Source organism: Phyllostomus hastatus, unplaced genomic scaffold, assembly GCF_019186645.2.
Source record: "Phyllostomus hastatus isolate PE091 unplaced genomic scaffold, TTU_PhHast_1.1 phas_contig_86, whole genome shotgun sequence".
In the NCBI taxonomy this organism is placed as follows: domain Eukaryota; kingdom Metazoa; phylum Chordata; class Mammalia; order Chiroptera; family Phyllostomidae; genus Phyllostomus; species Phyllostomus hastatus.
Window position 1 is genome coordinate 94,929,578 of NW_025333977.1, and position 16,026 is coordinate 94,945,603.

Sequence of the window (16,026 nt, forward strand, 5' to 3'; positions counted from 1 at the left end):
AAAAACCAATAATAGTACATTTTTTCAAAGCAAACATGAACCAAAATATATTGAAAATAATTTCAACAAGTGTTATGTTACCTGGGTGGAGCTGGTGGCTACCGAGATGCAATCAATAAAGCTGTGTCTTCGAGTGAAAAATGCAACTATCTGCTGCCAGCGTGAAGGTTCTGGCTCAGCTTGCAGTTCATCTGATGAGCCCTTTTTTGCCCAGTGTTTCTGCTTTGGGCCTACTGAGCCATGGCTAGAGCTAGCATTGCCTCCTCGACTGGCACGAGAGTACAGAAGTGTGTTGTTCCCGAAAATGTAATTCATCTCTGCGGCCCTGCAGGTGGTTGCCAAGCAGTTCTTACTTCTCTACCAGCTGCTGAATGGTGAATGATCGGTAAAAACTGCAGCTAGAATTACAGCAGCATCACTTGTAGATCAGAGAAAATAAAAACCTTGAGAAATGATGCTCATTTTCTCTGTAATTTCTTCCCATGAAAGAGCTTGTGTCTTCTTTCCTCTGTACCTGTTAACTGCATGATGGCTGAGTTTATATTTGCAGACAAGAAAGGTGGCATAAGGTGGATTTCTTTCTCATGATTATTTTTTCACCAGCATCTGCAGGAACCAAAAGCTGCTCTTTTGTTAGCTCATAACTAGATGGACTGAAATTCAGGAAGTGAGGTCGATTAGCAGGTAAAGAAGGATGTTATAAACACTGAACTACCAAGACCCTTTGGAGCTGCCTGATTTAATGTACTGCGTGGAGAAACCCTGGATTATCCGTTTCAATCACAGTCTATAGTAAAATCCAATGGCCTTTTTACTGCTTAAATTATAAATATGAACTGAATTTTAAAATACAAGAGGATTCTCTGCCAACAGTTCTGATCATTTAAAATAATTTTATTAAACAAACCTTTGTCAATGACATAAATTTCTACATCTGGAAGGAGTTTACATTAATTAGCACTGGTTCTAAATTTTTAAAAGATATTCCCTATATTAAACTCCAAGGATTTAATAATAAAGGGAAATCCATCTGCAAGGTAACACAATCATTTTATGTAATATTATTTGTTTTTTATAATTGGGTATGGAGGCAGAAACAGATTCATTAGCAAAATAAATGTTTGGTTTCTGGAACTTTTGTAGTAAAAAGAACTGTTATTATCAGCATCATCCCATATACTATAAACATTAAGGTCATAAAGTTATAAATTCATAAAAATACAAAGAATTAAAGGTAAATTTTTAAACAACCAATGGAACATGCTTTATCCAACACTATATAAGTAATACTCTGGCTCACAAAATAATATTGCTTGATTGCTAAACAGGTATTTTCTGAGATCTAATACCTAGGTTTGTGTTTTTCAACACTGTAGTCCACCTCAGGATAACCTAGGGTGCTGGTTACAAACCAGACTGGTTCCTCTTCCCCATCAGAATTTTCAGGAGCAAGGGGGATTGAGGAATTTTCATTTTTATTTTATTTCTTAAAAATATTTATTTTTAGAGAGATGGGAAGGGAGGGAGAAAGAGAGGGAGCAAAACATCAGTGTGAGGTTGCCTCTCACACACCCCGCACTGGGGACCTGGCCTGCAACCCAGGTATGTACCCTGACTGGGAATCAAACTTGAGATCCTTTAGTTCACAGGCCAATGCTCAATCCACTGAGCCACACCAGCCAGGGCAGAATTTTCATTTTTAAAAATTCCTTTAAGTGACTCTTAAGCACACTCAAGTCTGAGAACCAGACTCCTAAGTTTGTCCTATTAACACAATACTACATTAGTATAGAATACACTATATGGTCATTTAAAAATACATAAGTAAAAATACTAACTAATTTACTAATGACTAATTCAATTTTAAGTTGATATAAATACATCATTAAGTCCCAATCTCAGCCCTGGAAATTTTTTCAGATGTGGACATATGACAAAACCTTGCTTACTATGTGATATATGCTTACCAGCATCAACTAAATGCCTACTTGGAAAGTAGCACTGGCAAACTACCATCTTCACGTCCACTGCAAATCTTGATTCGGCAAGATGCTTAATGATGCCTCTGCGATTCCAGACACATGCCCAGCAAAGAAAGAGAGTCATGTGGGACTCTTTGGAGTAAGATGCTTTGTGACAGAGATTAGAGCAAAGTTTGGTGCTTCTTCTCAAGGGCTGTACAGACAGTACTTGGCAATTTTGTGGCCCTAGACAGACTGGCCCCATACATTAGTAGGCAGGGGAATACAGCAAAACACTAAAGGTTGACAGAGAAGGGAAAAAAAATGAAACCTCTTGAAGAAAATTAAAGTTTTACTGTGGACTAGGTACTTATTATGAAGAACTGATTAGTGTGGTTTATACAAATGCAGTATTAATTGATTTGGTCTCAAAATATGTGCCTTGATCCATGTCTGATGAAAACCCAGGGAAGGCAGATTCTGTCATTCTAGATTAGATGAGGATATTGAACACCAATTTCCTATTCAAGCTGCAAATAATACCAGCACAGATAGAAACAGTAAACTGTTTGTTCACCATATTTCTTGCTTGGGAACAATCTAAAGTTGATAGATCCCAAGCCCTTATTATACGAAATGTTAAAGGGACTTATCTAAGAAAAAGAAGATGATAAAAAATACGAACAGTAAAGTGACAACAAACTTACAACTATCAACAACTGAACCTAAAAAAACAAAAACAAAAACTAAGCAAACTAGAACAGCAGCAGAATCAAAGAAAAGGAGATCACATGGAGGGTTATCAGTGGGGAGAGGCAGGGGGAGAATGGGGAGGGGAAGGTACAAGAAATAAAAGCATAATAGGCAGGCACAAAATAGACAGGGGGAGGTTAAAAATAGTATAGGAAATGGAGAAGCCAAAGAACTTGTATTACAACCCACAGACATAAATTAAGGGGGGGCAGAATGCTGGAGGGTGGAGAGGCAGTGCAGGGAGGAGGGGGATATAAAGACAAAAAAATTGGGACAACTGTAATAGCATAATCAATAAAATATACTTAAAAAATAAAAATAAAGTTGACAGATCACTCCATTCTATATATCCCAATTATGGAGAAGAAATACTTCTCAATGCATTAGATTTCCTATTCAAATCCACTGACAACAAGAACGCAACTACAAAAATGTCCCCTTACAAGAGATATAAAAATTTAGGCTCATCTCATTTGCTGCCCCATATTCAATATATGTGTACAAAACTATGTACCCAGATTTTTGGGACTCTAAGACATTGCCCCGCCCCAAATTTGGGAGGAATAATGGTTGTTAATGCTGTTGTTGAGTTCTGTTTACATTTACATTGGTGAAATACTATGTTATTTATATTATTAAATATTTTGCCATATTTTTGGCTTCAAAAATTTTTTTCCTATTTTTCTCTAAAACCTAGGTGCATCTTATGGTCCAAAAATATGGTATATACCTACATCATGATTGGATTCATATGATTTAATTAAAGGCATAAGGCAACCAACTCCTTACTGATCTCTGCTTTACAGTAGCCCTATTCATGTAGCGGGGCTTAAAGATAAACTCTTCCATTAAAACAAAATTTAGGTTCATTATGAAACCTGGAAAGTCTGTTTAATATAATAAAATAAAAAAAGTAATACACAATGTCTAAATCATCAAAAAGAATTACTATTAACATTTTAATATGATATATAAAGCATTAACATTCATTTTTCTGTACAATCTAATTTTTTATCAGAATCATAATATTATCTATAGAATTCTAAACAAAGAGAAGTAAACTAAGTACATCCCATTTAGTGAATTACATAACCTAAAATTTAATTATGAAAGATTTATGACTGTGAGAGTTTTTATTTTATAACATTAAATGGAAGCAAAAGACTTAAAAATTTTATACAGTATAGGCCCTAAACAATTTGTACACCTTTCCAAACTCAAAAATAAACCCAGAAGTCTTTAGGTATAATAACAAAGGCAAGGGTGAGGTAATCCTAGAGAGAAATTTAAAAGGGTTGAAGGAGAAGAGAAAAAACAATATTGAAACTATAAAATACCAAAAAAATTTACAAAGTACATAACTGCAAAACTAATGTACTGTAAATGCAGCATAACAGGCATTTTCCTTACCCTTTTATCTTTACAATCTGGCCTATTAAATTCCAAAACATATAACTGTACTAAGATAAGACTTAACTGAAAAAGGTTAATAATAGAGCCGTATATACAAATCCCTTCTTTATGAGCACCACCTAGTGGTCAAATTGCATACAAACCATATGTTCATCTTAGTACATCCAAAAAAGGTAAAATAAACTTCAACAATATTTCAATATGCTCCAGAGATGAGAAAACAAAGTTGATTTCAAAAGTGCCTATTATGTACTCAAAATGGGAAATATCCTACTTCTGTATCATTTATGTTCACTAGGCATATATTATTTGCTTATGTCCCTTCCTCTAATACCCCCATTTCTCACAATATTTGAAAAACTGCCAATTGCTACTAGTGATTTCATTTGATAATAATCTTGTTATTACTGGATGAAATATGTACAGGCTAGGAAATATACTTATTTAAATAACTGCCTGATTAACATACTTTGTTCTGTCTTCTATTGCAAGTGGTTCTTATCTATGTTTACTTTGCACATAGTATTAGTGTAAACATAATTCTCCTCGACATTGAAGGCAAAAGCAAAGAATTAATTTTTTCTTTCCTCATTGATCACTGCAACATCCCACAGTAAGCTATGCATGTACTGTGTTCCCTATCACTTCATCTAGATTAAAACCTATCGTTTATTTGTTTGGCCTATTGTTCTGACCATTTCACATAATTCCCTGCTGATTTTAATCCCTAAATGGTCTGGAAAGTTTAGGTAACAAAACCTTGTCTTTGGAATACTGCTTTATTTGCCTAGAGTGAGCATTTTATGTGACAGCAGAGAACTGAGGCACCATCATATTTAAAGAGGCTATATAAAATACTTTATGCATACTGGCTATTTGGCTACTTTTGGTCAGAATCTGCATACATATGGAAGTAACTTCCAAAACACCTGTCAAAAAACAGGAGGAGTTAGTTTGGTGTGTGCAAACTGGCTTTGGATAGTTTGTAACAACTGGAATGACCAGAAATTCAAAACATGAGAAACAAAAGACTTACACATACCCAGCAGGGTTTTTTGCCTAAAGTAAGAAACAGGTTACAGCATATAATTTCAGTCAAGAGAAAATAGGCATAGACAGACAAGAACAGCATGTAAAGCGAGCAGGAGTGATTAAATTTCAATTGTTTTTCTTACGTTGTTCAGAATGAGAGTAAAAGATATCTACTGATTTTCAATTTTCTGAAAAAGATGTTTATAAAAATTTATAAAATAACCATTAAAGGAAGAGAAACAGAACAAATGACTTCTAAGCTAACAAGAAAGAAAGAGATAAAAAAATATAACCTATAAGATATGGAAGAAGTGTCTCCTATGTTTAAAAATTAAGAACCACATTTCTAAATAACTCATGAAACAAAGAAAAACACCATAATGAAAATACAAGAAAATGTCAGAATAATAAAAAACATTACATATTAAAACTTGGAGGATACAGCTAAAGTTCTATGTAAAAAGAATTTACAAACTCAAATACTATTAGAAAAGGCTGATCATGCAATACATAACCAACTTGAGAAACTAGAACAAAAAGCAAAACAGAAAAACTCAAAGAGAGCAGGAAACAAAAAAATAACATGATAAAAGAAAGGGGGATAAGATAAAAGAACCGACTCTTACTAACAGCCAACTTATTTTTTCCAACTGTATCTCTCATTTATCTCTCAAGGGAAGATCAAGATTACTTCTGCCAAACACAATCTTTAATTGATAATTGATATAAAGGCTATCAAACATTTATATTTATATATGTACATAAAAATGTACATACATGTGTGTATATATATGTATGACAACAAGGGGGAGGGGATGGCAGCACATGGGGAGGAACACAAGAGAAAATGTTTCAAAAAGAGATGGTTCTTTCACAGTATCTTTGAAATTGACCATCCATTGGCAAGAATGGTCAGGGACAAAAGAAAAGTATAAATAAATAATGTTAGGAATGAAAAAGGGGCTAGGCACACTTAAATATGCTATGGATAAAAAAAATCCAAGATATTCAGAATATTTTGAAATAAATATGAAATAGACAACTTCCTAGAAAAAATAACCTAGCAAAACTGTTAATAGAAAATTGGAATGATATTTTAACTATCAAAAATTTTAACCACCAAAGCAATCTATCGATTCAATGCAGTTCCTATTAAGATTCCAATGATGTATTTCATAGAACTAGAATAAAAATTTCAAAAATTTATGTGAAATTACACAAGGCTCTGTATAGCAACAGCGATCCTGAGAAAGAAGAACAAAATTGGAGGAATCACGCTACCTATTATCAAACTATACTACAAGGCCACAGTAATCTAAACAGCATGGTACTGGCATAAGAACAGACACACAGATCAATGGAACAGAATAGAGAGCCCAGAAATAAACCCACACCTTTACAGTCAATTAATATTTGACAGAGGAAGCAAACACATACAGCAAGCTAAAGATAAGTTTATTAAATAAATGGTATTGGGAAACTGGACGTGTGAAACTAGGCCACCTTCTTACATCACCAAAGATTTATGTTAGACCTGAAACCACAAAAATCATAGAAGAAAACACAGGCAGCAAAATCTTGGACATTGATCATAGCAATATTTTATCTGATATATCTTCCCTGGTAAGGGAAACAAAACAAAAAAGAAATGAGAATATATCAAACTAAAAAGTTTTTGCAAAGGAAATCATCAACAAAATAAAGACAACCCACAGAATGGGAGAACATATTTACCAATACATCTAATAAGGGGTTAATATATGAAATTTACAAATAACTTGCAAAACTCAACACACACACACACACTCCAATTAAAAAGTGGGCAAAGGACCTGAATTGATACTTCTCCAAAGAAGACATACATATGGCCCATAGACATATGAAAGATGCTCAACATCACCAGTCATGAGAGAAATGCAAATTAAAACCACAACAAGATATCGTCTCATACCTGCTAGAATAGCTATCATCAATGAATCAATATACAAACAAATATTGGCAAAGATATGGAAAAAGGGGGTTGGACCCTTTTCTACTGTTGGGGGGAATGCAGATGGTTACAGCCACTATGGGAAGCTGTATGTAGATACCTCAAAAAATTAAAAATGGATGTGCTTTTTGATCCAGCAATCCCACTTTTGGGAATATATCTGAAGGAACCCAAAACACTAATTTGAAAGAACAAAGCACACCTATGTTCAGTGCAGCATTATTTACAATCTCAAAGATATGGAAGCAGTCCAAGTGTGTCCATCAATACATGAGTGGATAAAACAACTAGGGGATATTTACTCAGCCATAAAAAAGAAGAAAATTTTACCTTTTGTGACAGTATGGATGGGTCTGGAGAACATTATGCTAAGTGAAATAAGCCAATCAGAGGAAGACAGTACCATTTGATTTCACTCATATGTGGAATCTAATGAACAAACTGAACAAGGAAAATGGGAACAGACTCATAGCTGGAGAACAGATGACAGTTAAATGGGCAGAAGGAGGTGGGGGTTGGAGGGATTGAGCAAAAAAGGAAAAAGTATTAATTGACATGGACAACAGTGTGGTGACTGCGGTATGAGGGGGCTAAACAGTAATGGGAAAAATATAATAAAAGTTTTTTTAGCCAGTAATATGAAATCATCCCTTGAAGAAAATTACAAAAACCAGGTTAAGTTTTACCAAATAAGAAGTAATCCTTAGTCACAATATATAGAACCAACAAAATACCCAAAATATCTAAAGAACTTGTACAAATCAGTAAAAAGGACAGCCCAATATGAAAATAAGCAAAATTCTTGGGAGGGCACATCATAGAACAGGAAACCTAAATGAGCAACAAATATATTTAACCTCATTACCAAACAGAAAAACACATTAAAATCACAATGAGATACTATGAGCAACCCCAAACAATGGCAAAAATAATAATACCAAGTGTTGATGAGAATACGGATCAATGAAAACTTTTATATACCGCTGCTAAAAATGTAAATTATACAACCCCTTGGAAAATAATCTGGTGTTACCAACAAAGAGGTGTATGCAAAATCTATGTTTTTAACAGCATTTTTTATACTGGTAATAATTTGAAAGTATTTCAATGTTCATCAAAAGTAAAATAAATGATAGTATATTCATAAAATAAAACGGTAACAAAAATAATGTCTCAGGAATATACATAATGTAAAGCATAAAAAAATACAAGTTGAGAGTATATACAGTATCATTCCAATTGTATCAAGTTCAAGATCAGCAAAATAAACAATATATTAATCAGAGACTAAATATGTGGTAGAGTTTTATAAGAAACCAGGATTGTGGTCATTTCTGAGGGACAAGGCCAGATAACAGGATCAGGTAAAGCCACATACTGGACTTCAAAGAAACTAATAATACTTTTTCGGTACCTACTAATATTTAAAACAAGTGTTCAAAATATTTCAATGTGTGGTATTTGAAATATAATGGTTATTTCCTTCATGGGAATTTTTAGACTTAAAGACAGTACCACCGATTAAAATTCATTTATAAAACATCTTTTAAGATTGACTGTGTGTGTATGGGATACCAGGGTAGAGGAGAGCAATGGGAAAAAAGGCAGGACAAGTATAACTGATTAAAAAAAAAAAAGAATTCATATACCCCCAATTCCACGACTTGTACAAATTTCTAAAATCTACGAAGAAAATAAATGTCTAGCACAGTCTAAAAAAAATAAAAACAAATAAAATAAAAATGTTTTTAGAACGCCAATAAATATTGTTAAATTCCCTATAGCTAAAAAGCCAGAAATGATCAAGGGGGAAAATCCTACATGAAAAAACAGGTCTTTATAAGCATGAGCTCTACCAGTAACAAAAGTATTATATAATTCATAGCACCAAAATTATCTTACCTTTATTGGTGAAATATGAGAATGAGAAACAAATCCATGGATATTCTCGATTTCTGACAGGTTTTTCTCTGAAACATGAACCAGTTCTGGACCTATCACCTCATTAGTGATTTGTGGGGAAATGTGCTCTTGAAGAGGTGTATCTTCATCCCGATACCGGTATTTCTGTGAAGTAAAGAAAACTGTTAACTACAAAGAAGCTCTGAGAATCAAAGTGAGTTCAATTCAAATTATGGTTTTCATAACCAGTCAAATATTGATAATATTTAACTACATAAAGTGTATTTTATAGTTTAACATATGAAATCAGAGAGAAATAGCCCTCCCTTCTATGAAGTCAAGCCAATATTTAAGTAAAATGATTAGATTATTTAAAATAGTTCAGATTTTGGAAAGATGGCAAAGTAGGATGCCCCAGGAATATCTTTCCATCTACATAACAACTGTACAGGAACAATCTGATGTAACTATGTTTGAACTTTGGAGTCTGTTAAAAGGCTTGCGACTTCCAGGGGCAAACTTGGATGCAAACTGAGGTTAATTTTGGTCAACTTCACCACTTCTATTCAACACACTGTATTTTGCTGTGTATAATGCGCATTTTTTGCCCAAATTTTTGAGGGGGAAAAAAAAGATGTGCATTACACATGGGTATAATGACTACATACCATGGGTATAACAATGAGTATAATAATCTCATGTATAATGTGCACAAAAACGTGGCTGTGCATTATACATGAGAGCGCAATATCCATATCAAAATATGGTAGTAATAGAAGTCATAGCCAGAACAATAAGGCAAGAAAAAAAGAAATGAATGGTATCCAAATTGTAAAGGAAGAAGTAAAATCATCCATTTGTAGTTGATACAATCTTCCTCATATATACATAGAAAATTCTAAAGACTCAGTAAAAAAGTGGTTAGAACTAATGAATTTGGCAAAGTAGCAGGATACAAAGTTAACACACAAAAATAGGCTGCATTTCTACCTACCATCTGAAAATAATAGAAACAATTCCACTTACAACAGCATCAAAACAAATAATTCTAAATGAACTTAACCAACAGGTGACTCATACAATGAGAACTATAAAACTGCTGAAAGAAATTAAAGATGACAGAAATAAATGGAAACATATCCCATGTGCATGGAGTAGAAGACTTCATATTGTTAAGATGTCAATACAACTCTAATCAATTTACAGACTTCGTTATAATAACCATCAAAATCTCAGTGACATTATTTTTGCAGAAATGGAAATTTAATCAATCAGATGATATAATAAAATACATTTGCAATAAAAACAAAACAGATAAAATGCCCAGGAATTAATAAATATGAAGTAGCCAAGTATCCAATTTCACCAAATGGAAAGAAGATGGACCATGTTCTTGGCAGGAAGATTCAACTTCAAGATATAATCTCCCTCTCTAAATTTTTCTATATTTTATCTGTAAACGATCCCCAGAAAAAGGCAATCAGGAAATTTTTTCATTTATTTAAATGTTTGTTTGTTTATTTAGGAATAGAAGAGGACTAAAATTCATGAAAAGTAACCAGGAAGAATAAAGGGATAAAGTCTACAAATAAGGAGTAATGAGTGTGAACTATCTACAACAAATTTTAAAACTTAAAAGAAAGTCAGTACTTTATAATGAAAGAAATTTACTACTATTTGATAAAAGTGACATTTCCAACAAATACCACTGGATAAAAGAAGGATTATTCAATAAATAGCAAAGGGAAAATGGGTAGCTAAAACAGGAAAATTTCCAAATGAATTTTCAAATTAAAAAAAATGAGACCACAAAAACCAGAGATTCTTCTAGCTACATCTTTTGTAATTATAAATTTGAAGAGCTATATAAATATTAACTATAATATAAAACTAAGTAATTTAAAAATCACTTAACTTTGAATTCAAAAAATAAACTAGCAAAAAGTATTTGTAACTTCAAACCAAAGGACTAATTCCACAAACACATCTAAAGACTACCAACCTCTAAGAAAAAGATATAAAGCCTCGTAACTCTCTCTCTCAATAGGAAATAAATAATTCTTAAATGTATGAAATGGTGTTTATTTGCAAAAGAATAAATGTAACCTAAAGCTACAGTGACATACCTTTGTTCACATTATCAGACTGTCAAACATCTAAGTTTAATAACATGCTATACTGATGAGGACATGGGAAAAACAGGCACTTTCATACATATCTACAGAGTATACACTGGTACTACCTCTATGAAGGTCAATTTCACAACATATCAAAATCACAAATATACATATCCTCTGTTTCAGTAATTCCACTTTTGGATATTTACCCTAGAGACATATTCCTAGGTGTACAACTGACATATGCAGAGAGTTAGTCATTGTAGCACTATTTGTAAAGCAAATAATTTAAGCATCCATCAATATATAAACAATGTACTTGTCAAATAATCTCTAACCAAATTAAGAGAATATCATAAAGCATAAAAAGATTAGAAAGATCTTTATGTATAGAAACAGGCAGAGTTTCAGAATAAAATGTTTAGTGGCTAAACTAAGTTCAAAACAGTGTAGACTTTGTATGTGTGTATAGTAGAGGTTTGGAGAATATACACATATTTGCTTATACATGGAAAAACTGGGATGCACATGAAACATAATTTTAATTGCTTGATGGGAAGAAATCTGTGCCTAAAGAGAAGGGATGGAAAAGAGGCTTTTCATTTTTATGTACCTTTTGAATTTTGAACCATGTAATTTACTCAATCACAGATTTTTAAAATGTTTAAAATTTAAATGAGATAAAATGATCAATATTTATAGGAAATATTGTTATTCAGCTAGTATATCCAAGAAAATCCAGTAAAAAATAGAAGTTTTGTGGTATGTTAACTGGTTATAATTAATAATTGATAGCAATTAGTAGGTTTTCCATATTGAAATAAATTAAACTAGATATAATGGGTCAATATTGAATGATGCTGAGGGAATCTGAATGGATCCCTTACTTCATCCCCCAGTTGAATCTGAAACTGATTCACTGACTTTGGCTTCCATCACTGGAACTATTATAGCCCCATCTGAGTACCAGGAGTTCGTCACACTACTCAACTCTGATACACCCTGCTGCCTAGGCCACTGCTCCCACAGAAACTAAACCTTTTCACTGGTTGAGTCTGTTAGCAGCCAATTCTGGCTTCAGCACTGTCCTGTAACTTTTGATGCTTATTAAATGCATTAGCCCTAGTTGAATCTGCAAAGCAAATAAAGGTAATATACTTAGGAAAACATATATGACCATTTAAAGCAAAAATTACAAATCTTATTGGGTTTATAATAGGTAATAGGTTAGATTGTAGATTTAATGCAAATCTAATATAGATTTAATACATATAGACATAATATGTATGACAACTAGAGCATAATGGATGGTAGGGTTAGGGGATGGATATAGTACTAAACAGACCTATACAACTGCAATGTTTCTGAATTATGTGAAGTGCTACAATATTAATGTTAAGAGACTTAAAACCTAAGGCTATATATTGCAATCCTTATAGCAACTAATAAAAAATACAAGTCATATAGTTAAGAAACCAGCCCTGACTGATGTGGCTCAGTGGTTCAGTGGCTTGAGCGCAAGCTGTGAACCAAAGGGTCACCAGTTTGATTGCTAGTCAGGGCACATGCCTGGGTTGCAGGCCAGGTCCCCAGGTGGGAATATGCAAGAGACAACTGAGAGGCAACCAATCGATGTATCTCTCACACATCAATGTTTCTCTCCCTTTCTCCCATCTTTGCCCTCTCTAAAGAGAAATAAAAAAAATAAAAGAAAAAAGAAACCAACAGTTATATTAAAAGAAAATATTTAAAAACATTCAAATAATACAAAGGAAGGCAAGAAAGGGAGAACAAAAGGACCAAAGAGAAAGGGGACAAAGAGAAAAGAATAAGACCTTAAACTCATCATATTGATAACTGTACTAAAGGTAAATAAATGTAAACACTATAATTAAAAGGCAGAGATTATTAGAGTGAATAAAAAAGCAAGAAATGTACTTTAAGTATAAAGACAAAGATAGAGTCAAGTATATAAATGAAAAAAGAAATATCCTGTAAATTGTGGGCATAAAAAGCTGAAGTAGCCATATTAATAACTGATAAACCTCAACACAAAAGAATATTATTTACAGAGAGATTTCAAAATGATAAAAATTTAATTCACCAGGAAGATATAATAACCATAAATGTATACATCTAATGGCACAGCTTTAAAATACACCAGGAAAAACAAAAATTATTAAAAGGAGAAACTGACAATTCCATAATCTTAGTAAGAGATTTCAACTCCTTGAACAGCAACTGATGTAAGTATCAGTAATGGCAATCTATTGAATAAACTATCAATCATCCTGACCTAATTGATATTTATAGTATATTTTACCCAACAACTGACAATAATGCATTTTTTTTTTGGTGCACATGTTTGCCAAGATAGATCATAAAACAAGCCACAAATTAAAAGGATTGAAATCAGGAAGAATATATTCTCTGACTACAACAGAATTAACTTGGAAACAATAAGATATCTAGTAAAACTCATGTTTTAAAAAAGAACTCAAGAAAGAAACTGGAAACATTTCAGAACCAAATGATAATGAAAACTAAACAGATTAAAATTTGATGAATAAAAACTAAAGCAGTTCTGTGTAAAGAATTTAACTTTGCCCAAAGAGAGATCTCGCCTTTTTTCTCAGCTCTTGGGAGGTAATCTCTTAGCTCTTAGAATGTCTTGCTGATATGAATGTCTACCTAGGAGCTTTGGGACACACAAGATAGTAAAACAATGTAATTTATTGTGAAGGATTTGGGTTATACAGTATTATCACAATTTCTAAGAGGGGCTGGGGACAGGTTAGCTCTATGAGTAGCTAACCATATAGATGTGACTGAACACCGCCCCCCCCACCCCGGCAAAAAAAAACTCTGGACACCAAGACTTGGGTTGATTTTTTCTGGTTGGTAATATTTGGTGTGTATTATCACATACCATTGCCAGTAGAGTTAAAGTTGTCCATGACTACACACAGAGAGGACAACTGGAAACTCCATGTTTGGAACTGCTGCCCAAAAGCAATTGGGGTCTTGCTGTCTACCACCACCCTCTAGGCAAAATTCCAGAGGTAAAGGTTTTGTGATAAATGAAAGGAGTCTTTAGGCAAAAGTTGCACAATTTTGGAAGAATGGTAGACTTCTTCCTCAGGGGTTATCCCCTGCAGAACACCCAAAGAAGAATAAACATGCCACTCTCTGCCAGGCCAGCCTTATCCTAGGCTGCACCCAGAGTTCATTCCCATCGAAAATATAGTCCATCAGGAAATGCAGACAGCTGTGGCATGATCATCGGCATTCTCAAAGAAGAAAGAGTCCGAGAACCAGAGAGAGCCCGATCACCCTTGTTCCATTTCAAATCTTCTTGCCCATAATTCCAAGTGCTCTGGAGGCATTCAGTTTTCTCAGCCAATCCCCTCCTAGGCTGTTTACCATTGCTTTGGGCAAACTCCCCCTATGACCTCTCCCTACTCACCGCACCCCCCATATGCTGTGATCTGATCAGATTTCTCTGTATCAGAACTTTCTTGGACTTTGTTTCTCCCTTAGCTGATTTTAATCTGTATCCTTCACTGCAATAAACCATAACCAGGAATATTAACAGCTTTCAATGAATTCTATGAGTTCTACCATCCAATTACTGAACCTCAGCGTGGTTTTGTGAACCCCTGGACTTGTAACTAGTGTCAGAAGAGAAAGGCATCTTGTGGATTGTTTCCGAACTTTACAAGTACTCAGAATAATTTTGTAGCTTTAAATGCTTATACTAGAGGAAAAAAGTTTAGAATCAGTGACCTAAGAATTGACTTTAAGAGGCTACAAAATACTAAAGTAAACCAAGAGAAGAGAAAGAAAGAAAAAATAATAGGCAGTAGTCAATGAAGTAGAAAACAAACAATTGAGAATATTAATAAAATCAAATGATCAACAAAATGGATAAACCCTTTTAGAGACTAAAAAAGGAAAAAGAGAATGTGATCACCAATATCAAGAATAAAAAAGAGATTATTACCAAAATAAAACCCACAAACCTTAAAAAGACATAAAGATACAATCATGAACTACTTTAGGCCAAGTAATTCAACAGATGAGATGAAATCAAGAAACTCCTTAAAAGATACTTCTTATGACACAGAATATTCTGATATAATATAAAACAGTATATCTGAGTGGGCCCTATATCTACTGAAGAAATTAAATGTTATGAAAATTTTTCTCACAGAGAGGACTACAGGCCCAGATGTAAACTCCACTGAACATTTTATGAAAAAACATCTTTTACATACAGTCTTTCAGAAAACAGAAAGAAAATTTCCCAACCATGAGACCAACAAAATGTTCATATTAAGCCCCAACAAAGACAGTGTAAAAGAAGAAAATAATGGACCAACACCCTTGATGAATATATGGAAGAATCTTTTTTTACTGCCTATGAAAAGGATAATCCAAAGGATAATACATCATGACTAAATAGAATTTATCACACCAAGGCAAAGTTAAACATCTGAAAAAAGTGAAAATCAGTGTAGTTCTCAGTATTAACAGATAAAGGGAGAAAAATCATGATCACTTCATTGACATATGACCTATGTAAGACATGTGACCCAATTTAACACTGGTTCATTCTCAGCAATGAATCAGTGTTAAATTTTCAGTAACTTAAAATTCAGAACAATTTTCACTCAATAATTTACTAAAGCCCTACAACTAACACATCTATTGGTGAAATATTAAACATTCCCCCACTAAGATGGGGAATAAGGTAAGGATTCTCATATTCTCACTTCTATTCAAAATGGTGTTAAACCTCAAAACCATGACTAGAAGTCAAGTAAAAGAAAGAAAAAGCATGAAATCAGTAAGAAAG

The 16,026-nt window shown here is 33.4% G+C and overlaps 1 protein-coding gene across 14 annotated transcripts in view; it reads right to left on the reverse strand.

Annotated features, from left to right (window-relative positions):
* Positions 1–16,026, reverse strand: part of DLG1 (discs large MAGUK scaffold protein 1) — a 280,465-nt gene that overhangs the window by 192,106 nt on the left and 72,333 nt on the right. For 12 of the 14 annotated variants that reach the window (XM_045850849.1, XM_045850859.1, XM_045850858.1 and 9 more), the window contains exon 5: positions 9,052–9,216. In XM_045850849.1, the coding sequence (XP_045706805.1) occupies positions 9,052–9,216 (165 nt within the window). Of the gene's footprint in view, positions 1–81; positions 331–9,051; positions 9,217–16,026 lie in introns of those variants that run through there. The other 2 variants (XM_045850861.1, XM_045850860.1) reach the window with 1 other exon arrangement.